The sequence below is a fragment of the Aquila chrysaetos genome, chromosome 3, assembly GCF_900496995.4.
Source record: "Aquila chrysaetos chrysaetos chromosome 3, bAquChr1.4, whole genome shotgun sequence".
NCBI lineage: Eukaryota > Metazoa > Chordata > Aves > Accipitriformes > Accipitridae > Aquila > Aquila chrysaetos.
Window position 1 is genome coordinate 17018294 of NC_044006.1, and position 24452 is coordinate 17042745.

The 24452-nt window shown below is 55.3% G+C and overlaps 2 protein-coding genes across 4 annotated transcripts; one reads left to right on the forward strand and one right to left on the reverse strand.

Moving 5' to 3' along the window:
• Positions 1-1851: 1851 nt before the first annotated feature.
• On the reverse strand, positions 1852-11187 carry MYL9 (myosin light chain 9). 3 transcript variants are annotated; one of them, XM_030010524.2, is made up of 5 exons: positions 11080-11187; positions 10025-10098; positions 4034-4237; positions 2700-2861; positions 1852-2476 (listed from the first exon to the last, which is right to left on the reverse strand). In XM_030010524.2, the coding sequence occupies exons 3-5, from the start codon at positions 4215-4217 to the stop codon at positions 2304-2306; spliced, it is 519 nt and encodes a 172-aa protein (XP_029866384.1). In that variant the 5' UTR covers positions 4218-4237; positions 10025-10098; positions 11080-11187; the 3' UTR covers positions 1852-2303. The 3 variants fall into 3 exon arrangements, with proteins under 3 accessions (XP_029866384.1, XP_029866383.1, XP_029866385.1); XM_030010523.2 differs by having other exon boundaries at positions 11030-11156; XM_030010525.2 differs by lacking the exon at positions 10025-10098 and having other exon boundaries at positions 11080-11095.
• Positions 11188-15617: 4430 nt separating this feature from the next.
• On the forward strand, positions 15618-22012 carry RAB5IF (RAB5 interacting factor). Its single transcript, XM_030010055.2, has 4 exons — positions 15618-15823; positions 17321-17424; positions 19462-19591; positions 20260-22012. Exons 1-4 carry the CDS (start codon positions 15695-15697, stop codon positions 20299-20301), a joined length of 405 nt encoding a protein of 134 aa, XP_029865915.1. The 5' UTR covers positions 15618-15694; the 3' UTR covers positions 20302-22012.
• The last annotated feature ends 2440 nt before the right edge of the window (positions 22013-24452 follow it).

A 24452-nucleotide genomic window follows, 5' to 3' on the forward strand; every position in this document is an offset into this window, starting at 1 on the left:
CAATTTGCCACCCACCAGTATCCCCAAGTCCTTCTCCTTACAGCTGCTCTCAAGTCATCCAGCCCCCAGTCTGTGCTGGTACTGGGGATTGCCCTGACCCAGGTGCAGGACCTTGCACTTGGCCTGGTTGAACTTCATGAGGTTCATACAGGCCCAAATAGTTTGGGGGTTTGCTGATGTTTCTTTCTCTCTCTTTGGATGCAGTGGTTGACCATAGCAGATGAAATGGTTTTGGTGAATGCACAGCTGACAGCACAGGAGAACTGCCCCATCTGCTTGTGTTGGTGGCACCAGGGGCGTCCCAAGAGCATCAGCTGGTGGGCGATGTGAGCCAATGTGATCGGAAAGGCTGACCTCTGGCCTCTGCACTGCTGGAAAAGCTGGGAAGCCAACAGCTGAGCAAAACCAGGGGAAGGGCCTCAGTTAGTACCAGGACTAAGAAAAAATAACAAAGTGTAGAAAGGGCTCTAAGCATGGCTGGACGAACTGGCATGTCTCCCGGAGTCCTGTCTCCCACCGTGGCTGGAAGCAGGTGCTGAAAGAGGGTGAGAACAGAGCCCATGGGAGAGATGCTCCTGGCCACAGACACCCTGAGCCAGATGTGGCTCTGGCTTCCAGTGCTGTGGAAGCAGCACCATCCCCACGCTACCACCCCACTCCCACGTCTCCTTGCCAGGCCAGAGTTCAGCCTGCCTGGGCCCTCCTCGGGTGCAGGCTGGTCCATGCTGCCAAACCTCCCAGTTGCCCTTCTCAGGATGCTTCCACTTTGGCTCCATCTCTTTTTTATATTCAAGTTGTGGGCAATAAAAGGACCTAGCCAATGGCCGAACAGTGGTCTCTCTTTTAATCTCCTTTCTTTTCCTAGGAATTCCTAGCATGTGATTTTCTTTCTCCTTTTTTTCTTGATTTTGACAGCTGCTGAGCTCTGACCTTTCCTTGGGGCTGTCTTGGGGCACTTGGAGCCTGTTGTCTCGCCTGTGAAGTCAAGGTTGATCTTCCCCATGTGCTTCACTTTCTGTCAACCCACCTATGACTGCACTTGCATTTCAGTGCTTTTCACTCAGCCTCTGAAGTCCTGCAAGCCAGCCCCATCTTTGTTACCCAAATAATTTCTTGATCCACCTGCAAAGAGCTACAGGAGGTGGGAGAGGCAGGACTCCCTTTTGCAAGGACCATATTTACTCTTCCCATACTTACCCCAGTGTCCATTAAGTTCCTCTACTTTGCTAGCATCAGGGTTGAAGGATGCCCTCTCCTGAGAGTCCTGTGGTGTAACTATGGCCGTGCCGGTGAAGGGGGCAGCTCAGACACAGCAGCTTTAGTAGCTGCTTGAGACAGTGCTTCTGAATGCCCCATGCTGGAGCCTGTGGCAGCTCTCTGCTGGGGGCCAGCAATGCCCGCAGCTGGTGGTGGCCAGCCACCAAGTCCATCCCACTCCCGACGCTGGGAGAACCTGGGCTGGTCACAAAAGCTGATCCTTTGGGGTCAGTGGGACTGAACATCGCCTCTGGATGCAGCTGCCTCCAGAAGACAGTTTGCCCATAGCGTGGCAGAGACCCTGCAGAAGCTGGAGGCCCTTTCCCACACCACTCGGTTTATCTCCAGCATCAGCCCATCTGCCTCAAAGCGAGGTCTGTGAGACGTTCACTTTGGTGTGTGTCCCACTGAATGGGGCTTTTTAAAAGGCATCCCACTCCCCAAACCCACCGCAGTGCAGCACGGCATGGCACCAGTCCACGAGGGAGCCACACACAGCCTGTCTCCATATCACACCCATCAGGTGTTATATGCCACTTTGGCTTCCCAAATCCCTCAGATCACAGGCTCTAAAGCCATAAACCAGCCAGGGAGGAGGAAACAAAGTGGGTTTTCTTTCATGAAGGAAAGGAGCGTGGGAGCAGAGCGGAGAGGTGCTTGCTTTCTGTGCTACAGCCCCGAGACAGGGATCACTTAGGCTCGAGCCAGCCAAAATCCCCGCAGGCCAGTGCTCACCTGGGATGCTCACCCTGGCCCCAGGGACCAGCGGCATGGTGGCTTTGAGAGAGTCAATGGCTGCTTGGTGGGGGTCCCAGCAGGGTGAGCCTGTGGGTGGGAGAGGCAATGGGAGGGGAGGTCTGGGGCTGACAGATGGGCACACAGCGGTGCAGTGATGGGAGCGCTTCCCCTCCAAGCATGACCTGATGTGAGGTGCTGGTCCTGGGAGGTGTTTCCCATGGGGGGAGCCTGCTGTGGGGCAGCAAGGGGGGCTGAGGGGTGGGGGGTCATGCACAGGAGGAGGCAGAGGGGGTGAGCAGCCCCGGGCTCTAATCATCCTTGTCCTTGGCCCCATGCTTCAGGATGCGGGTGAACTCCACGTAGTTGAAGTTGCCCTTCTTGTCGATGGGCGCCTCCCGGTACATCTCATCCACCTCCTCGTCGGTGAACCTGTCTCCCATGGTGGTCAGCAGCTCACGCAGATGGTCCTCATGAATGAAGCCTGCAGGGATGGTGGGGGGTGGCATTAGCAGGGGACACTGTGGGAGGGCTGAGTGGCAGAATCTTCCCCCCCTCTCCCAAAGACACCCCTGCCCAGCTCTCCCACTCTGGAGCTGCTTGGGGACTGTCCCCAAAGATCTGGCCCCAGCCCTCATCCTGGCTGCACACCTGAGGGGTAAAGCGCCCAGGCAGGAGGCACGGGGCTGTGCAGGCAGTGCCCATACCTGACGCCTCCTCGTCGAAGCAGGCAAAGGCATTGCGGATGACGTCCTCCGGGTCGGTGCCGTTCAGCTTCTCCCCGAACATGGTGAGGAACATGGTGAAGTTGATGGGCCCCGGCGCCTCGCTCATCATGCCCTCCAGGTACTCGTCGGTGGGGTTCTTCCCTGCCGGACACAGGCAGTGGTGTGGGTGCAGGGCCCTGTTCCCCCCTCCCCGGCACCCATCCCCAAGGCCAGCCCATGCACTCAGCTGGCTGGTTTTTTTAAATTGCAAATGAATTTGCTGGCACATGTTCACCCACCCTACGAACAAGGGAAGGGGGTTTCCGCAGTGCCTGGTACTTCCCCCTCGGCATCTCTCCCCATGCTTTAAACCATGCCAGAGGCCACCTGGAACCACGCTCTGCCAGGCTCAGCCTCAAGGGAGATGCAGGAATTCATCTGGGCACTGCCAGGAACTAAACCCACAGCTTTTCCCCATTCCCCTGGCAGGTGACACCCAGCACCACCCAAGGAGAGGGGCAGCAATGTCCCCACATGAGCCTCATGCTGCTGATGTCCCTAGCCCTGCTCCTACCATGGATGCACCAGGGATGGTTTAAGCTTCTCTGCTGAGGTCTGTGGGCCCCCAGCACCCGGCCCCTCTCTGCTCCCAGAGCTATGGCTCACAGGGGAGGAGGGAGGTCCCTCCCACGGCCAGGCAGGACCTCCAAAACAGGTTTGGCTGCCAGGTCAATCATTGACAGACCTCCCAAAGCGCGGTGGAGGTACCGCAGGGAGCAGGAGGTGAAAGCCATGGCCTGCAGCGAAGGAGAATGGGCTCTGGGTGGGGAGCGCAGCCAGACCTGCAAGTCTCAACCAGCCGAGGTATCACACCGGTCGTGCAGGGACCCAGGCTGTCAGCAACGGGAGGGCTTTGTCCTGCAGGGGATGACACCAGGCGATATTCTGGGGTGAGACTACTCAAATATTCAACAGCTGTGGCTGGTGGTTGCTCCTAGGGCAGAGCTTCTCCAACCCCAAGGGTCTCTTCCCTTCTAGTGAGCATGGCTGTAAGAGCAACACACCAAGCGGCTGCCCCTGAGTGCCTCCACAAACGCACCTTCTGCGGTCAGCTGGAGAAATCTGCCCGCCCCCCCCCCCCCCCCCGATTTCTAGCCAGCATTGGGCTGGCCCAAAGCAGGAGGGCTGTGCCTCAATGGCAACCCACCAAAGCAGGTCTTCAACGCTGGGTGTGAGGCACTAGGTCACCCAGCAGCTCTCCCCACTTGCTGAGGAGGCGTTGGGGGCAGAGGGGCTGAGGGACACATGGAGGCACGAGGGAAGTATCTCCTCACCGAGGGAAGCCAGCATGTCGTGCAGGTCCTCCTTGTCAATGAAGCCGTCGCGGTTCTGGTCGATCATGTTGAAGGCTTCCTTGAACTCCTGGATCTGCGACTGGTCAAACATGGCGAAGACGTTGGAGGTGGCGCGCTGGGGACGCTTCTTCGTGGTCTTGGCTTTGGCACGTTTGCTGGACATCTTGGTGGCTGGGGTGGTACCTAGGGGCAGGGCAGCAGGCAGGAGCGTCAGGAGGGCTGGGGACAGGCAGAGCCCGAGGGGCTGGAGCAGAGCCAGGGACACACAATTCCTGGCACCTCCAGTCCTGTGCCTCAGTTTCCCTGGCTATCACACAGTTTGGCAACAGTGAGGTAAGGGGGTCGGACATGCAGACAGGCAAGACTCAGGCTCTAATGAGTCCCTTGGGAAGTCACAAGAGCAGGCAGCGCTCACTGGCACCCTTCTTCCCCAGGGCAGTCCCCAGGGGCTGTAGGCAGGGCTCCCTGCCTGCACCCTTGGCCTCCAAACCCCCAAACCTGATTGCCGCCTGTCCCCTTTGTGTCCCAGCCACAGGGACAGATGCCAAGCCCACCACCCAGCATCCACCCACCGCCGTCAGTCCTGGGGGTGCCAGGGGGACGGGTGCCTCGGCATTTTAGGCAGAGCTTGGCCGTGCCCCCGCCCCGGCCTCCCCTCCTCTTCTGGCAGGGCTCTCTCCAGCCCTCCCCAGCCCAGCTCCCGGGGCGATGGGTCTCCCTGGCATCCTCCATTTCGCTTTGCAAAAGCAGCCCCCAGCCACGTTCCCTGGGGGTGGGCTCAGCACAGCACCCAGCACCCAGCGGGAAGGGGTTATCTGCTCCGGGCACATTCCTCACATACCACCGCTTCCCTTCCCCCTCCACCCACCCCACCTCCTGCCACCACCAGGTCCGGCCAGGCCAAAGGCCGTTCGTTCGCCATCCCCCTCCCTACTGCAGCGCCCGGGTGCACCCCATGGTCTGCCGGGCAAGCCCACGGGAAGGGCCCCGAAGTGGAGGGGAGAGAGGGCTGGTGGTTCTCTGGGGGGCTGCAGAGCCCCTGCGGGGCAGGGGAGAGCGGCCAAGCAATGCCGGGAACCCGGCGTGCTGAGGACTGGTGCTGTTGTTACAGGTAATGAATGCCAGGAGAAGGGAACAGCCTGGAGGTGCAAAAAGACGGGGACAGCAGTGGGACAGACAGACCTTTGGGGACACGGCTGGGGCAATGAGTGTCCCATGGGGAATGGCAAAGGGACCATGCAGACCCCAGACACCACCGAGGCGGGACCTGGTCTTTCGAAGGGGGGGTCCTGCCCCCAGCCCAGCAGGGCACCCAGCAGAGCCGGGCTGGAGTGGAGTGCCCATTCCCACCCCAAGATGACACCTACACCCCTTCACAGCCTCCGAGCAGGGGTTTGGTGATAACCCCCTGCCATGCTGCCAGGGTGAGGGATGCAGTTAGTATTTAAGACACCCACCACCATTAAGCCATGGGTGCTGGGGACCCAAACAGGATCCGTATGGGGTGCTTGGCACCCCCAGCGACCACCAATGTTGCCTGAGAGGAGGATGCTCAGACCTCTTCCAGTCAAATCCTGCCAAGCATAATTCAGCAAGATGCCAGCAAAGACCAGCCTGGCAGAGGGATGGTGTCGGCTGCCAGCTCAGCATGGCCCTGCGGGAAAGTCTGGGACAAGGTCAGCCCAAGGGAGAGATGCTGCTCAGAGCCCTCATGTTTCTACCGCAGCCATTTCTCCCTCGCACGCAGCCCTGTGCCTCAGTTTCCCCATCTGGGTCAGCAGCTGGCATGGGGAGCAGCTGGAGGAGGCAATGTTAAATTAATGGATTGTGAATGAATTCCATGGGGGAAGAGAAGAGTATTACTACCCTGCTCTGCTGTGTGCCCCGTGACACGGGGGGCAGCAGGGCTGCCTGGGTTCCTGTCTTCTCTGCCAGGGGACACAGGGTAGTTAAGGAGCCACATCATGTTGCATGAAGCAGCACAAAGCAACAGCACCAGCGAGCTGCGTGCCAGCAACTGTGCCAGCAACCATGCCCGGCTGGTTTGGCCACCCTGGGCGTGCTGCTCCAGGATCTGCTTCCCAGCTGGGTCCTTAATGCTGATGCACCCAGGGAGGCTGCAGGGCCTTGGGGAGCATCCCTCCCTGCAGGACCCCAGTGCTGGCAGACTAGGCCAGAGCAAACAGCGTTCTGCACCCACACAGCTCCCGCCAGCCCTCCCCACACCATACCTGTTTTCCAGCTCTTTCCCTCCCCTCCTGCCATCCCTCTTTCAAGGGGTTGCAGAGGTAGGGGCTGTAGCGGCCACCAGCCTGGTCCCCACCCTGATGCAGTCCCCAGCCTCCCCTAGCTGTGCTGTGCTGGAAGGACATCCTGGGGGCTGTGGTAAGTGCCAAATCCCAGCTACGGTGCCAGTGCCAGCAGTGCTGCCTGTCACCGCAGTGCCCAGCCAAGCTCAGAGGGGGCTGAGGACTCTCCCCCCACCCCCCGACACCTGCTCCCATCCCACTGCGGGAGCAGTGCACCACACCAGAGAGCCTGGCAGCACCCGCTGAGCCCAAGCTGGGCCCTTCATCTGCAGGGGACATGCTCCATATCCCCAGGGAGACAGTCCCCCAACTTGTCCCCCAGGAGCCCCAGTGGCTGCAGGCACTGGGATGGAAACTGCACTGCTCTCAGCCCCCTCCCTTGCGCTGCCCCAGGCTGCCGGGGCCGGCACCCAGCACCTAACAGCAGTCATCAAATCACCCCGCCATCTCCCAGATGCTTGGTCCTTTCCCAGTGCCCACCAGGAAAGAGATGTTTGTCACCAGCCAGCTGAGGAGAGCAGCAGGACTAGAGAGCCCAGCCATGCCCACGGCTGGGTGGGCAGGAGATCTCACCCCCCATGGCCCATCTCTTGCTCCCTGCTTCCGCCAGCACTGCTGCACCATAAAGCTCTTTGCAATGACAGCCTCTTTCTGCATGCCCTGCCAGACACCAGCATGCACTGCTGGCCCATAACCATTCCCCAGGCTGCAACATGGGGAAGCTCAGCTGAACACCACAACTTTGTTGTGCAGGGCCAGAGCCAGCAATAAAAGCTCTGCTGCTGGCCCATGGCACTGGGGTCAGCTTTCAAAACACACTAAATTATTAGCAGAATTATTAGCAGAATTATTAGCAGAATTATTAGCAGAAGACTAGAGAAATAAGCAGGAGTTTTGCTCTCACTACTTGAATTAATATTATCCAAATATTTACCCTGCCCTGGCTGCGACCAGCAGCAGAAGCGTGGCTTGGCACCCTCTCTAGAGAGATGGTTCTTGTTAGGGGGATTAAGTGCGATTTTGACAGCACATGGTTTTGCTGTTTGATCCAAAATATGCCCTGGAAAGATGCCTGGTCCCAAGGTCCAGCCCGGCCTGGTCATCTCCTAATCATTCTATTTCTGCTGTTAGCAGACCTCCTGGGGCTGGCTAGGGCTTGGGAAGAAACTTTTTTGGGTCAGTGCAGGGAAAGGTGCCTCTTGCATGAGACAGAAGTGATTTGCAGCGAGGCCTGATTCGACAGGGGTGATTCATGCTCTGCACGAGGGCTCAATGGCTGCACTCCCCTGGTCTTCGAGCCCACGCTTTCTGGGATTCCCAAAAACCCGATGCCAAGCCCATTCCAGGGAATGCCCGGCCGTGATGTCCTGCACACTGGGGTGGACTTGGCTGAGCCAATTGGTGCAGTCACCAAACCTCCGGCTTCCTCCTTGGAAAGAAGGAAACCCACAGAGACTAGTCCTGCTCCTGCCACCCCCCCGCTGAAAGCCCCATCCCAGCACTGCTCCAGCCCAGGAGCTGCTGATCTCAGGCAGCAGAGCTGAGGAGGTTAGTGCTGGGATGAGACCCCAGCCAGCCTGGCATGAAAGGTATGTGCCAATCTGATCACCACACTCGCCCCATCACCGGCTGCCCTTATTCCCTTGTCCTTCAGCCACCGCTCCTGCCGAGATGATCTCCCTGCTTCCTGCACCACCGGGCTTGTGCCTTCCCCACCTGAGAGTCAAACCCAAGGGGCCGTGGGGATGGCTTAAAAAGTTCATAAAATATAGTTCAGTTTTAAAGAGAAAGAGCAAAGACCCACAGTTATCAGAAAAATAAACCACAATGTGTTTCCTCCTTGGTAAAAACCAAACGAGCAACTCCATCCTGGTGCTGCTTCCTGACCGTGCTGGGGAGGGTGGGATAAGCCAAAGAGACATCGCAGTCTGGGCCCTGTCCCATCCCCATCCTCCTCCCTCCTACCTGCTTCCACCCTTCCCTACCCCGCGCCTTCTCCTGGGCTGCTCCAGCTCACTATCCCAGCTGGCAAATAAAACAGCGGGGGAGCTGCTGCTGGGCCAGCAGGCTGAGTGGGCTTGTGGCTGGTCTGGCTGGCATGAAGGAAGGGTGCCTGGGTGGGGAGGGGACGGGGCAGCTCCCCTTGCAGTGGCAGCAGCCTGTCCCTAGGCGCCAAGGTGTTCCTGTGTATTCAGAATCTATGATCACCCGGGATACGCTGCTAAGGGTTTCCCAAATGTGGCTCCTCCAAAGCTGGCCATGCAACTGCAGTAGCCACCTCTAAAAAAGTGCTGCTGAGGCTCCGGCACCGCATGGGGCTGCCCTGCAGGCTCCAGCACAGCCAGAGAGGGACATTGCCTCCTGCTCGCAGCAAGCTCCTCTCCACCATGAGATCCCACAGCGAGATGCATGATGTGCATCTGCTGGATGCTTTTGGCCAGGATAGAGAAAGAGCGATTCAACAGCCCGGGCTGTCCCAAAGGACACCCCTGCAGGGTGAACGATGGCCCCTTGCAGGGACGGTGGTTCAATCTCTGCCCAATGGCTCTTCCCAAAGTTAGTTGCTAGTACCAGCGAGACACAACACAGCCACACCTTGACACATTACAGCACCACAGGGGTGCAGTCCAGCACAAGCAGCAGTTCCCATCCCCTCTCCCAGGGTGGCACAAGGGCCAGCGTGGGTGATGCCTTGCAGCATCCCACACTAGCACAGGAGGCTGCAGGGCAGTGCTGCAGCCGTCATCCTTCCACCCATAAAGCTTTGCTGTCCACCAGGCACCTCCCCCAGCATCAGGACTGCCCAGGAGCAGACATCCCGCCTCCGGAGCCAGCGGGACATGCTGGAGGACTCAGTGAGGAGCAGCTCATCTTCCCTGACTAATTTGTTGTTAAACTGTCCCTTTCCTCCAGCCCAGCGCCACTCAGGATGCCCTTGGGATGTGGCATTGCTCAGCTCCATCCCTGCTGCCGAGGGGTGCTGGGGGAGCCACACTGCCAGCCAGAGGCACTGGAGCTGCGGGAGGAGCCCCCCATCCCGCTTGGCACTGCAGGAACGGAGGCAGGCTGCCATTCTTGCTCCTTTTTTGGCCTTATTAGAGATGGATGTGGGAAAGGGAGTTTGGAGGCGAGGGGAAAGCAGAACCTGAGCCCCAGGCAGTGTCCCCAGACCAGCCATACCCACCAGTACTGAAGCTGGTGAGCAGGTTTCGTGTGCGGATGGGAAGGAGCAGGGCAGCATCAGGGAGCCAGAGCTAAGTGTGCAGCGACCCCCAGGAGGGAGAGTTCATCCCAGCCCTCCCTCAGCTCCCGCCACACACCGGGGACCCAACCAGGCCCACGCACAGCCGTGGGGCTCGGCTGTAAGTTCGGCAGATGGTTTCTGGGCTGGCTCCTTCCCACCTAGTTTAGGGGACAAGGACTTCATCGTGCCTATGTGGCACATGCAAGCCCCTCCAAAGCGCAACTTCTGGGGCCACCACAAGATGCCCATGCACAGACACCATCACCACGCAAAAGACCCAGCATGCAGCACTCTTCTGATGCCTGGGGAGCCTGGGAAACAGGACCATGGGGCAGAAGGTCTTCATGGCCTCGGGCCACCAGAATAACATGCCCTGGACTGGGTTTGATATTTTCCCAGGAGAATTAAGGGGCTCACCTCAGTGGGGGAATCTGGCCGCAGCGCCTCAGAGGGGGAGGTGACTGCAAACTCCTCCTACAGCTGCACAGAGCCTGCCAGTGATGAGAGGAAAAAAATTCAAGTGACTGAAGAAACCCAACCATCTTTGGTCAGTGGCAGTGGTTGTTGACACTTGGGGATATTCCACTCCAAAGAATGTGGCTTCGGCTGCCGCCTTCTCCTACACATCTATGTTTTAGAGCCTCTCTGTCTTTTATCACAGTTGTAAGATTTTGTACCAAAAGGGCATGCAGGGAGAGAAGCCAAGAGGACCTCAAGTTTTCACAGGCAAGGCTAAACAAAACACAACGTTCCTCTGTGTTTAAGACTGAGGGAAATGAGTGAAATAAAGCTTTTCTGCCTTACAACAGTTTATTGCCTGAAGTTGCTCACAGGTCACTGGGGAGGTCTCTGGAGCATCATGCATGCATCTGGATCTTGTCTCTGGCCATCAGCACTTTTTGCTGGGGGGACAAGCAGATGTTCCAGACAGGAACAGCTCTCACAAACCAGGAGGTGGGTGAAGCCATAGGCGGCAAGATCTGCTCTTGCAGCACTGCCATCCCGGGGAAGCTGGGATGTCCCCAGCTCCAAGTCATTGCAGACAGTTGCCGAGAGCTTTGCTCAAGACCACTCCTCGCCTCCCCTAGCTGGGACATCCCTGCCGGGCCCCGGCGAGGGGCTCCCCCCACCTGCCCGGGCAGAGGGGGGCCTGGCAGGGACGCACCGGGGCCTCTCCTGCCGCTCATCGCCCCCTCCCCAGGGCTCTCCCTAGCACCAGCTCCAGCACCGCCACAGCGGGGGGCCGGCCGGGGCTGCTCCCTCCCGCTCTCCCCGGGGCAGCCGCCTCCTCCCGTCCCACCGCTTCCCCTACGAGCTGCCCCCCGGCTCCAGCCCGCCCGATCCATCGGGGCTGTCCCGGCTCCATCCCGCCCGGTCCCTCCCGCCCGCCCCGGGGCTGCCCCCCGCTCCCTCCCGTCCCACCTGGCGGAGCGAGGAGCAGCGGGACCGGGACCCCGGCGGAGCCGCCTCACCTGGACCGGAGCGGGGTTACTGCAGGGCGGCGGGCGCTGCTCTGCCGGGGCCCGGCCCGCGGCGCGGCCCTAGGGGCGGGCGGGCAGCGGGCGCCCGGGGCGGTGCCGCCCGCCCCGTCCCGCCCGGCCCGGCCCGGCTCGGCCCATAGAAGGCAGAAGAATGCGGCGGGGCCGGGGCCTCGGGGCCGAGGGCGGCGGGACACCGCTCCCGGCCTTATATAGACGAAAGGGCAGCGGGAGCGGCCCACGCGTGTCCGCTTTCCCGCGGGGAGATGCGCCCCGGGGGGGCTGGGAACCGGCCCGGCCCGGCGTTCCCGTGGGGCGTCCCTGCGCGGCCGGGCAGCGCGGCCCCGGCAGGTTCCTGCCTGCAGGTGTGGGGCTGCCTGTGGACCCATTTGGGTGGCACGGAGGGGCCCTGGGGCATCCCAAGGCTGCACCGCGGCTGGCCAAAAGCGTCTGTTAATGGTCCAGTGGGACCACTCTGCAAAGGGAACGGTGGCCAGAAGGACCAGCCAGCCAGCACTGAGCCCCGCCTCTGCCCACGGCTGTCAGCCCCCAGAAGGACCCGGTTAAACAGCCCCTCGAAGGTCCTCCAAAAAGTGGCCTGGATGGAGAACAGCCAGGGACCAGCGCTGTTCCCAAGCTGGGGTCTGGAGCCTGGAGGCACAGGGATGGGGAGCTCCCACCTTTCACCCGAGACAGGGCAGACACCGGTCCTGGGACACCTCTCCAGAGCAGCAGGTCTTGCCCACGTTTCCTTCCCATCAGCAACCCCATGCCACATCCCAGTCCTGCAGTCACCAAGAGGAGCTCCCGGTCCTGTGGGCTCCCCCTTGGAAGGGTGATGCCACCTGCCAGACATCATCCCAGGGGGATTTATCTTTGGTTTGCAGGACCCCAGTGGGGCCAGAATTCAGCCTGCAGAGGAGCAGGCAAGCAGGAGAGGGAGACACCAGGAGTGCTTCTGAGAGGGATTCACCCAACCCTGGAGCAGGCAGCCGGAGCAAGGGCTGCACTGCCAGCGGCTCTGTCACTGCCCATGGAGAGGTGGGAGCTTGAGGACAAGGAGCATACCCTGCTGTCACCCCTGGGCTCTTCCCAGTGTGGCAGAGCTGTGCTGATGGGACAGTGTGGAGCGCACGGGCTGTACTTGCAGCAACACAGGTGAAGAGCAGACATGGGCAGTGACACAAATTAACCTTCAGCTGCCATTCTCCTTCAGGGCATCACTGCAAACAACAGTTAAAAAGCCAGAAAACCTGTTTCATCACTGACACAAAAGCAACAGCCATACCCTCCAGCAGCCTGGCCAGACCCTTGCCCAGGTCACGGATTTTATTCCCATTGGCTCAGAAAACCAGTGACCTGCTCTGTCAACAGCCTGCCAGACTTGGGGACATGCTAACCATGCCTCCGAGCTGCTTGGACAAAATCTGCCAGGGCATTGCCTCCTGTGGGGAGCAGGGGAGCCATGGAGGTCACTCAGCCTTCACTGGAGGAAGGTGTCCCGCCTGCATCTCCTCCAAAGGACAGGCCGTGCTGGGGGAGGAATCAGGAGCTGGCCAAACACAGAGACGGGGTTGGAAACACCATCGAGTGCCGTGCTGGGCCAGAGGCGAGCCACGGAGAGTGCAGAGCCTTTGCCATGCCCATGATCTGGCCATGAGGGTCCCATTTAATAAAAATGTAAGGAAAGAGAAAAAAGAAAGAAAAATGAACAAATCCTAGGAGTCAGCAGCCTGAGCTGCCACCCCGTGGCTGGTCCCAGGTTTTTCACTGCTGGAGGAAAGGCCCAGTCTCAGCCACGTCCAGGTGGTCCCCGGGAGCCTGGCAGGGGGTAGGACCCCCCTCCAGCCCCACTGGAGTGGCCGCTGTCCCTCACCGAGCCCCGGTTCCTTGCCACTGGGCAGGTGTCAGGCCAGGCCCCGGAGCGGGGGAACTGGTGAAGAGGGGCAGTATGGACATGGCAGCTCCTCGCATGCTATGCAGCCTCTGAAGCTGTGTGCACATAAGGGGCTGCTGCTGGCCACCTTGTGCAGCCCCTTGGGCTCTCCCTTGAGCCCCATCCAGCCCTTCCCGCCTTTCCCTGCCTATGCCCAGGTTCCTCATGTAGTCCTCCCTTACTTCCATGTGCCTGCCAACATGCACCCGTTACCAGGGGCCTGTTTGTACCCCCATGACATCCTCTGGCACCTCTCCTGCCTCCTCCTTGTTCTTTCAAGCCCCAGTTTAATTTGTTTTTCTCTCTGGGCAGTGGATCAGGCAATGGAGATGGAGTAAAACAAGCTAGTTGTTTTTTTAGCTTGTGAATTTTAGGTCGGTTCCCTGATCCAGGTGTCTCATCACTAATGCAAGCGCTTCCACCCCTGCAAAGTGGCCTGGGGCAGGTGCATGGAGCTGGGCACTGTGAGACTCCTCACATGCCTAGGGCACTGAGACGGGGAGCCAAAGGAGTCTGTTTTCCGCAAGTCAACACAGCCTGAAGACCTGGAAGAGATCAGCCATGGGGTCCTGCAGCTGCCACCTCCCCCTGTGCCCAGTGACGATATCCATCACAGAGAGGAGGGTGGGGAGCAGGAGGGGGGCTGCCATGTCCCAAGCACCTGAGGAGTGCCCCAGGAGCAAGGCTAGAGTGGGGGCACATGAGACGTGGCCTCTCAGTGAAGGGCCCTGTCATGGTGGGGGTGTCAGAGGCAAACGTCCTGTCGGAGATATAGCGATGACCCCCCTTCCTGCTAATGCAACATGGGTCCATTGACTTGGACCAGCCTTTGGCTTGTGGCAAATGCCCAAGGTGTTGGATATGTGCTCAGGGGTCTGATAACCAGAGCAGAACAAGATACTTTTGAAGTCCCAAAGTATCTTGCATTATCTGTATTTAAATTACATGGCCTGGAAGTGGTTGGAGGTCTGGGACAAGGATTCATCTGCCTGCTCCCCTCTGTGATAACCACACATGGTTTGGGTAGGTTCAGTCTACCCCTGAAAGTACCCAGGTCCTGATGAAATCAACAGCAAGGCGGCTGCTACTGAAGTATTTAGCACTGCAGACAGAGAGCAGTCAGGCTCCTGAGATGCTAGGATGTCACGCATTTGCTAGTTTGTGCAACAGAAGGAAACGCAGGACCTTGGGCTTGGGGTTTGTTCATGGCAAAACGAAACAGTGAACCTCATCATGCGTCAGCACCAGTGGGGATGTGCATGGGCAAGCGGGGAACGAATGGCTCCACACAAGCTGTTTTCGCAGGACTCGGGCTTCACCACCACCAGCAAGGTTCACTGTAGGATCGAGGTCTTCCAGCAATGCCTTGAGTGGCCCCAGCACTGCTGAGCTGAATGGCTTGTCACGCTGCCCACCAGAAGGAGGTCCCTGGACCCACACCCACGCACAGGCAGGCAATTCGATCATTTATTGTCACAAACCCAGGCACTTCTCTGCCCACAGCTTACCCTGAAGAGGGTAAAAGCGAACAAATCCCAACCAAATACCCTGCCTACCCCATGCTGAGGAAGTAATTCCCAACATGTTTTTTTCATGAGGAATGCAACTGTTTTAAGTTGAATACCATTGCTCCTGTAAGGCAAGAAAATAAAAAAAGTAAAATCTTTAGGACTCCACATGTGATTGTTTTATTTGCATACACTTCCAAGAGCCCAACTTCTGCTGACAGCGTATGTTTGGCTGCTGTAATGTCTGCTCCACTAAACAGAGATAAGCTGTAGTGCTCTGCACAACCATGCTGCATTTTACAGGCTGTCCTGCTCCAAATGCCTCCAGTCCTGCAGCCCGTCTCCAGAAAGGAACCACCGAGAGTCTCACAAACGTGGCTACGGATTTCAAGCAGGCAGCGTAGCACGATGCCTACGGGCACTCAAAGGGTCGGCAAGGGGGGAAGCTGTCCCCCGGGAACCCCGCACAACGCTTGGCCGCCTGTGCTAGTCCCAAGGGCCGTCCCCTCTCCCACCCAACCTGCGAGGCCACCACGGGGGCTCTTCTCCCGCCCTTCCACCGAGGAGCGGCCCTGCGAGGCAGCGGTGCCCGAGGCGGCCCGTTACCGACACGGGCCCCTTTCGCCTCAGGGCCGCTGCCGGCCCAGGCGCTACCCCGGCGGGGCCGCACACGCCACCTCCGCCCGGACCCGGCGCTGCCGGCGGCCTGGCGGAGAGAGCCCGGCCCGGCGGCCGCCTGACGCTCCGGAGGCCCCTCCCCGGCCTCCCCCGGCCGCCGACCGCCGACCGCCGACCCCCTCCCGTGCAGGGCCGGGAGCCGCGCAGGGCGGCGGGAGGGGTGGGGCCCCTCCCCACCTTACCGAGCCCAGGCTCCGCCCCCCGAGTCCGGCGGGCGCCGCGCTTCAGCTTGGCCCCTTTCCCCTGCCGTAGGGGGAGCGGCGCTCGCCGTTGTCACGTGTGACGCCAGGCGCCGCCGCGATTGGCGGAACCGGGGCGCGGGCGGGTGACGGTGCGCGGCGGCCGCTTCCGGGCCGGCGGTGGGGCCGGGGCCGGGGCCGGAGCCGGGATCGGCATCGGGATCGGCATCGGGATCGGGATCGGCATCGGCATCGGCATCGGCATCGGGGCCGGGACCGGGACTGGAGCGGGGCGGGCGGGAAGGAGGATGAGCGGCGCGCGGCGCCGGGAGGAGCCGCCGCACGCGCAGCAGCACGCGGTGGCCAACGGCGGCGCGGCCGGGCGCGCCTCCGTGTGGGGCAAGGCGCTGCGCAGCGACTCCGCCTGGCACGACAAGGTGGGGCGGCGGCGGCGGCGGGGGTGGCGGGAGCAGTTGGGGGGGGGGGAATATATTTGCAAATGCGTCTGACCTGTCAGGTCTGAAAGGAAAGGGCAGCGGCCAGAACAGGCTCGTCAGAGTTTGTCCGCTCCAGTGTCGCGGCGCGGGGATGCTCTCACGGAGCAGTAACGTCATGGCGGCCGCTCCGCCGCCTGCGGTTTGCTTTGCTGTTCCTAGCCTCGCTGTCCGCCAGTGCAAAAAGAGCTTCGGCTTCTACAAAACTTCACGCGTGTGCTCAGCTTGCATGTTTTGCTCGCGTTTGTCAGCGAGTCTTCCAAGTGCGAGTGAAAACGTGTCAGGCACAGACCTCCCAGTGGTTTTAGCGCTGGTGAAGCCTTTTCTCCTGTGCATCTGCCCCTGGTCTGCGCTTCTTCCTGCTGCTGCCCCCCAGCAGCACACCCACAGGGTGCTCTGAGCTCCTGCAGCATCCCGGGTCCTGCCATACCCCGCACACAGCCCATGTGCCAGGGACGTCTGCTCCCCGGTTGGCTGGCTTTGCCTTTCAGCAGGGAGCAGGTGCGGGCTCTGCCCTGCTTTTCCTCGGGAGACAGAGGTGAATCTGTGTCACTTTTTTCTTATCGGTTGCTGTTGCTCACAGAACCGGCGGGGCTCTCCTGTACTCGACCTCATCTCCCTCTGACAAATTGGGCAGGAATTTCAGAGTTAGCACAGGCTGTGTCAATGTTTTTGATGCAATAGGATATGAACTGAAGGCTAAAACAAGTGAGAAATTTAGTGACTGAGAGAAACGACCGTATCTGACGTGGATTCTAGTCTTCCACGTGGAGCAAAACGACCTCGCGCATCCTGCAGTAAAGTCACGAAGGCCGTTGGTGTTTGGGGGTATGCTGGGGCAATCCTGTCCTTGGGGAGGCTAGGAAGAAAGATGTGAGCAGAAGTGAATTTTATTTAAAGCGTGAGTCAGCATTTTCCAGCTGCAATACTTACAGTTGTATCGGCCCTGTGGACAAACAGGAATGACCACTTTGTTGCTGCTCTGAAAGAATGCAGGTGCGCTTGTAGTATGTGTGAGATATGGTTTGCGGTTTGGAGTTGGCATGGGTACTGGCTACTGGTAGCACTTATTTCTGGGTGGGAGAGGGGCTGGGGCACTGAGAGTGGCTATAACAGTCTTAAAGCATAAACAGTTCTTTAACTTTTTATTCCAGTGAGTTTTTATAGAATTGAATCTTTAGGAAACTAGGGGACTCAATACTTGTTCGCCTCTGCAGTTAGCCCATGGGAGGACAAAGCTGTGTATTTCATTTGGAAGCAGAACAGCCCAGGGTGCATGGTGTCGTAAGCTGCTTTCATCTGCTCTGAGTACAATGTCTTATACTCTGAATGGAAAACTAAGTGTTCAGTGTGTTAAATTTTCAACTGTTATTTGTATGATGCTTTAAAAAAAGGAAACATAGTAAATGCCAAAATCTTTCTTGTACTTTATCTCCTCAGGACGAGTTTTTAGATGTGATCTACTGGTTCCGGCAGATCATTGCAGTTATTTTGGGAATCATCTGGGGAGTAGTTCCACTGAAAGGATTCGTGGGAATAGCAGTGTAAGGTTTATTTCCTTTTCTGTCTCCTGTACTTTCCCACATTTGGACTTTACTTGGTGTCTGGTTTAAAGTTGTGCTATAAACAGTGGGCTGGCCAAACACAGCCTCTGTCTGCCGTGCATCTTAAAGCCAGCGTTGCATTCCAGATTGTTAATTGTTATGAAATTCTTACAAATCATAACATGTCTTCATCAGCCTCTTTCTCTCTCCTCAGCCAGATTAATGCTTTTAAAAATTATTATTTATTTTATTATTTTATTATTATTAAAGGGGGCAGGGGTAGAAGAAGGGAATGAGAGGTTCAACTGACTTGTGAAGTGGCCTGTTCCTGCCTGTGTGAATAGGGGCTATGAGTATGGTGCTTAGCGTGGCCACCTAAGAAGTAAGGACCATAGAGGGGAAGGTGTGGTAGTCCTCTCTGAGTCAGGAGCCCTCCTCAGAGAGGAGGTTCTGTTAGTAGACAAGAGGGGCAGCTTCTCTTTGAAAAAGAAAAGGTTTCTTCAAAACAACAAAGACTGTAGGTAACAAGCAGGCAAAGTGGCACCATTGGCAGCGCTTCTGCAGTGCTCCAAGCTTGCTGAAGGTCTTCTTTCAGTCATGTGGGGTGGGGGGGAAGGCAGTGCCTAGAAGGGTATGTATGCATCGAACCCCCACCAAGATGTGGGATTCAGGTCACCTCCCAGGAGGTGTCTGAAGGCTGCAGTGAGCACTCTGAGTTATGAAATGAAAATTTGTTTGGCCCTGGCATGTGCCTGAAAGCCTCTGGAGGGACACCAGAGATAGGAAACACAGCCCTGCTCTCTGAACACCGGGTGTGGGAAGATGCTGTGTCTGCTCTGTGTCTCTCCATTTGCAAATGTCTCTGCCTAGTCAAGCTCACAACCTCACAGCTTTTCTTAGGCAAAGTTGACTTGTCATCTTGTCCCTCCTGAGTGTCCTGGCTGTGGCAAGAAAGTGGAGGGAGTAGCAGCAAGTGTCTCTAAGGAAGACAAAAAAAAAAGCTTGAAATTTAGGAAAAAGGGGCTGTAAAGCAGTGATGCTCCAATAGGAACTCAATAGCTACATGCAAACATTTAAATCTGAAGTGCTCCCAGTAACAGGTGTGGAGTAGCTGAGAAGCATTGTTCTTACTTAGTCATCCATAAATTCACAAGGCACCTCAGCCAATTCCTGTGCTAAATGTTAATAAGAAATAAAAGTAATTTGATGTACGGTGGAAAAATGAAAAGCTTCTAGAACTCTGTGTGTGGTTTCTCTGTGGTACGCAGTCGCACAGCTGCTCACAGCTTGCTGCCAGTCACTGAACATGTGTGTATGTCTTCCTGTATTACCCTGCCTACACAGCCTTCTTTCCAGGAAATGTACCTGTCGCTTCCCAGGGTGCCCCAGTCCTAAGGTGGGGTGGTGTAAAACCAAACGTGTCTAAGGACAAACAGGAGGTCATGTTTTTTTCTCTCTGTTGCAGTGTAATTGTTGGCACAGACTAGAGCATGCTAAAAGTTGTCTCAAGTTGAACCCCAGTGCTCTGACTCTGAGGGTGCTATTGAGTCTTCTCAGGCTCTCATCTCTAAGTCACTGTGTTTGGTTGTGGGACACTAACAGGGATCTTACACTGAGCATGGAGTCTATAACAGTCTTCCCTCTTAGCAGCCTCAAAATCAAGTAGCACACACACAAGGAAATTGGATTTTGTGTGGGAACAGGACTGCTGATGATCTGCAGGATAGGAGAACTTGCAGGGTTTGCAGATGTGCTGAAACTTCCATCTTTTGACTGCTGTCTATTGAGCCTTACTAGGAGTAGGTTGTGCCTTGTGACGTGAACTTCATCCAAACCTAGCATGCTACAACAAGCTGACCTGGAGGTGCTCTTAAGGAAGTGACTGAGCTGCCTGGGAAGCATTGCAGGAACAGCGTTCCTCTTTGCTTCCTCTCTGCTGCGGATGAAAAGACATTTCACTGCTACGTTGCTGTATGGCACGTTGGATACCTGCATCCTATATCACCGAAATGATGGTTCCTAACCTCTTTCTTCCAGGTTCTGCCTGATCAATGCTGGTGTTCTGTACCTCTACTTCAGTAGCTTCCAGCAAATAGATGAGGAGGAGTATGGCGGGACATGGGAGCTAACAAAGGAAGGATTCATGACATCTTTTGCACTGTTTCTGGTAATGCCTCTTGCTTTCTTTAAGTTGATTAGTGAATTGTGTTGGTACACTTTCTGAGAGGAAAGACCTGGAAAAAAAGCTGGTGAGGTGGTACGCTGATAGAAGAGAGATCGTCTAATCTAATCTAGTTAACATTGTCTAATAAGTGGAGTTCATTGGGAAAGAAAATCACAAAATCTGATGGCTACTGGCTATGAAATACAGTATCAATGCCTTGGATTTCTCTGTAGGAAAGGATGTAGGAACAGGCAGCTATACTTCTGCATCTACTACTTAACTTTTATGTCTTCCCATCCTCTGTCCCAGATATCCTGGCAGAGTTTCATCTAGAGCCAGTTACACCCAAACTGATATTTTGGGTGTCTTTTTTTTCCATTGCTCCCCTCCCTGAAGTCTCTGAATACACTCAGAACTTGATTTGGTGGTGTTTCTGAATCACTAGAGGGACTATGGTGGGATTTTAATGTGGAGAAGCTAGTCACCCCAAAAGGCAAGTTGAATACCACCGTCTGTGGCGCATGGTGATCCTAACATCTCTCCGAGACCATCTCAAAGCTGGAATTCAGTTCCCAAGTCCTCTATTGAGAGCAAGAAGTGAGGCTTCTTTTCCATGTCTGAACCCTCTCCAGAAGCATCAAAATAACCTTCACTTCCTTTCCTCTCCACAGGTTGTTTGGATAATCTTCTATACTGCTATCCACTATGATTGACACAGTCTGCAGCTTTTGTCTGTTAAATCAGTCGTCAGTAAATCGAGAAGGTTTTAATAAATCATAGTCTTTAGTGGACTGGTGGGAAGTTGGGGGAAGTCAAATCAACCCCCTTCTGTACCAGTGGTCTGATTAGCCTGGAAGAGCCCCAACTCTTCTGCTGGAGAAGTCCGTCTCCGTTTTATATACCTGTTAATTGTTGGAACTATTAAAAAGCCATTGGAATTTTTGGAAGTGGTTCAAGACTGTTGAAATTTGGAACCTTCCATGACTCTAGGCAGTAACTCTTATCAAACTCCTGTGTGGTGAAGGTTGAATCTGTTAATTTAATGTATGTATGCCCTTCTGTCTGAAATCTGTCATTAAATCCTGACTTGTCTTCCATTGTTGTCCTTCAGACAAACAGTTTTTAAAAAGCAGTTGTAGGGTACATAGGAGAAAGGCACTGCAGCATCCAGGATATGAGTGGCTGTCCTTAGCATGTTTTTGTAGTAATCAGATCTGATTTGATTAAACAGATTGTGTTGTTACCATTTCTAGTATTTTTTGTTTTACATGCAAATCAGTTGTCAACCAGAATTTTTAAATTATCTTTGCTGAAGACAAATTTTTAAGCAATTTTGCTAGAAAGAACTGTGATTCATTTGGTTAACAAAGGTGTATTCAGGAGGCTTAGAAACTCCGCTGCATTCTGCTAGCCTGACTACTAAGTTGCCATCGCATACCTCAAAGCTTAGTAGTCTTGAAGGAGAGTCATTCTGGAGATACCCTTTTAAAAGTTAAGCATTTAAATTCTTTTTTTTTTTTTTTTTTTTTTTTAAGCTCTTGAATTCAACTGCTCCTTGTTAAATGCAGGAGACTAAGACACAATTGAGGCAGCTATTATCTTAAATGCAGAATTACTAATTTGCAAATCAGGCAAAGTACATAGCCTCTGGTTTGTGAGGTGCTTTTTGTGAGTCAGTCACTTCATAGCTCAGTTCCTCCCCAGTCATGCCCTTTTTGTGCATCAAGGGGGGAGCCTCTGCTTCAAGATATTTTTAAGGACATGTCTTTCAGAAATAGTTCTTGGGAAACACGCACAGTCCTTGTTATTGTCCCAGGACCTTGTAGTCTTGTTGCCATGTAGTCCTTGCTTTTCTAAACAACAGCTCAGGCACCCAAAAAGAGTCCTGACCTAAAGCTGCCTTATAGTGAGGAGTTGATAGTTTTAGTGTGCTCTTGCTGAAAGTCTGCATTGCTTCCTTGCTGATGGAAGTCCAACAGCCTGGTTCTCACATATGAGTATGCAAAGCCAGGGATCTAAGTGCTGAGCTAGGGCTCCAGAATGGCCCACCAGTGCAGGCCTCCATTCTTACCAGGGAAAATGCTGTCTGTTCTGCGTGGAAAAAATGTGCCTGGCTATTTTAGGTCCTTGGGATGCCAAGGGAAGAGTGCAATAGCAGGCAGCTTCTGCTACTTTTGAGTTGCCAATTCAAGTAAGTGATCTCAAATAAAATCTCTATTTCCTCCTCCCCTTGCTCAATCTTTTAGTCTGATCCTTTCTTTTCCTCTTCTTTCAGCTGAAAGCATTAATTTCCCAAAAGAATTGCAGAGCCTGCTAGTTCTAGGTCACCCTTTCCCACTGGCATCTGTTTGCATCTTAGCTGCTCACAACCATCAGTAAAATCATTGTATACTTGAAATGCTCTAATAAATGTTGCCTGGATAATCCACTGTGCAGCTTCTGTATCCTCCAGTCTTGGAAGTTTTGTAAAATGGTGGGAGTGTGGGATTCCTTTAAGAGTTTGATTTTTGGTAAATATCTAAGCCAGCAGCTCTTTGGGATTCTCAGGTCTCTTGTGCTGCAGGCTTGAGTCCTCCACTTTTAGAAAGGGTCAGAAGCATTTGTAGTGGAAGTAGTAGCTAATGCTTAGATCCATGCTTTAATGGGTGATTAAGCAGGTTAAGCCAAGTGTTGCCTGTATGTAAGCTGTTCTGCTCCTACAGCAGCTGTCCCTGCCCTGTAACACACAACCATGGCAGAGCCACTGCTGCGTTGCAGAGTGGCCAAGTCTGGTCCAGAGCAGGACTTCAAGCACTGTTGTAAAATGTGCAGAGTGAGAGAGTGCAGAGCTGGAGAGTTGCTTACCTGCCCCTTTGCTTTCTTCCTTGCTTGGCTGCAGTCCCACCAGCTGAGTTTCTTGGTCTTTGGAGTTCTCTGCTGTTCTAGTGGCTGGAAGCTGAGGCAGAACCCAAGCTGATAAGGGTCCTCTGTTGAGGAGGATCACGACCATGTGGAAGAGACGTTGGTCTCTGGATCTCCTGAAGGCTCCGGGTGAATAAGTTAGTGATTGCAGTTGCTCAGCTGCAAGCTTTCAATCTCTTAAGGTTTCTATTTTAAGGGGTGCCTCAATGGCTAGAAGCAGGTATCCTCAGTGCTGATGACCAAGAGAACTAAAGCTATGGCATCTGCCCCCGAAGAAAGGAGGTTAATTTTAAGAAGCTCAAGGGGATGCGGCAGCCTGTAGAATGGAGCTGAGCATCTTACAATGATAAGCACTGTAAAAACAAGGTTTTTTTGCAGAGACTTGAGAGATTGACACAGGGATGATCTAGCAGAAAGCATGAAATTGAGTGCTAGGAGGACAGAATAGCAGCACCTGACAGGAGTAGTGACTGCAGTGGTGGGGACAGGGGCTTGGGCAACACCTGTGTCCTCAGCACTTTTGGTATTGGCACAATGCACACGCTCTGCACTCTCCTCTCCTTGAAGGGTGGGGGACTAAACCAATGGCTGGTGGGGGTCTGTGCTACTATGGAGCAGCGACTCGGGAAGAAAAAGGTCTTTCCTGCACCGGAGAGCTGAGCTGTGGGAGCCACAGCTGTTAGGATTTGGTTCTACCAGGAGGCTGCATCCTTATGGGGTCTACATGATGGTGCAGAGAAGAGGCTGTACTGCCTGCAGGCTCTGTGAAGCTCACTGCTAGGTGCAGACCTGGAGCAACATCACTTTGGCTTTCAGCAAAAAGCAGCCAGTCCCTGGCAGGAAGGAGAGTGAAATATCCGCCAGCCTGACCTCATTGTGAGGAGAGGAGCAAATGTGTTCTGGTGTGGAACTGGCAGAGAAATTTCTTATGGTCTTTCTTAGGCTTCAAGTGTATTATCTGTTAAAACTTTAATGCAAGTTATTTTTGGTGTTAAAGGGAAAAATGGTGTGGGTGCAAAGATGTGCTGACAGGTATTGAGAGGTGGCTGTGCGGCTGGGCATCTTGCGTCTTGGCAACATCAGTTGTCAGACCTCAGCTAAAACAGCTGCTGCCCGCCGCAGGGTAGCTCTGCAGCGGCGATGGCTGAGCATGCAGCATGATGTAAATTTGTTACCTGTGGGTTTGGTCCAGCAAGGGAATGTTGCTAATGTCAGTTGCTTTAACAGTGCTTGGGATGTTCTTAAAGCGAGTGGTGCCTGTTGGGGCTGGGAGCACGCCACTGAGGGGCCTCTGTCCCCTCCATGGAGATGTCATTATCTCTGCATTTCACCAGCTTGACTACCAAGCTTGCAAAGGCTGTGCCTACATTTGCTGGGATTTAGCTGCCCACGGGTGACAGAGCTGATTGATTGGTTTTGGTTTGTCAGGAACACAAGAGTAATAGAGGCTGGGTTGGTCTGGGACAAGCAGGGTCTCGAAAACCCAAGAAGCAGAAGTAGAGCTTTGTCTTCAAGCACTGCTAAGTCACACCTATGTCTGACAACTGGGGATAGTGTTTGCTGAGTGTGTCCCTGCACGCACTTCCTAGGGTGTTTCATTTCAAGGATGTCTGTTAATAGTCTGCCAGGCAAATGGGCGGAGGAGGATGCAGTATGCACAAAGCTGGCCTTGGAGGAGCTGCTTTGGCGGGGAAGGGACCACCTCCAACTGCTGGGGATGAGAAGGCTGCAGAGATATCTGAAAATGGAGCAGGCTGAGACTGGCTTGCAAAAGCCGAACTATCCTCCCACGAGTATTTAGTTAATAACTGACAGTGCCCATTATGCCCTCAGGCTGCTGGAGGGCACTAGCAAAACCTTGCCACTGCCACAGCAAAGGAAGATTTACATCTCCCTGCATTAAGGAGCATTGACCGAGCTAGTGGAGCTGCTCACAGAGGGAAGAGCAGGGGGCATTAGCTGG

Bases quoted from the DNA above. Each gene is read 5' to 3' on its own strand.
- MYL9 (XM_030010524.2), bottom strand. From the start codon at position 4,217: ATGTCCAGCAAACGTGCCAAAGCCAAGACCACGAAGAAGCGTCCCCAG. The intron at 2,862-4,033 runs GTGAGGAGATAC...TGTGTCCGGCAG, and splicing joins CGACATGCTGGCTTCCCTCG to GGAAGAACCCCACCGACGAG. The intron at 2,477-2,699 runs GTATGGGCACTG...CCATCCCTGCAG, and splicing joins CTTCGACGAGGAGGCGTCAG to GCTTCATTCATGAGGACCAT.
- RAB5IF (XM_030010055.2), top strand. From the start codon at position 15,695: ATGAGCGGCGCGCGGCGCCGGGAGGAGCCGCCGCACGCGCAGCAGCAC. The intron at 17,425-19,461 runs GTAAGGTTTATT...TCTTTCTTCCAG, and splicing joins GGATTCGTGGGAATAGCAGT to GTTCTGCCTGATCAATGCTG. The intron at 19,592-20,259 runs GTAATGCCTCTT...TCCTCTCCACAG, and splicing joins CATCTTTTGCACTGTTTCTG to GTTGTTTGGATAATCTTCTA.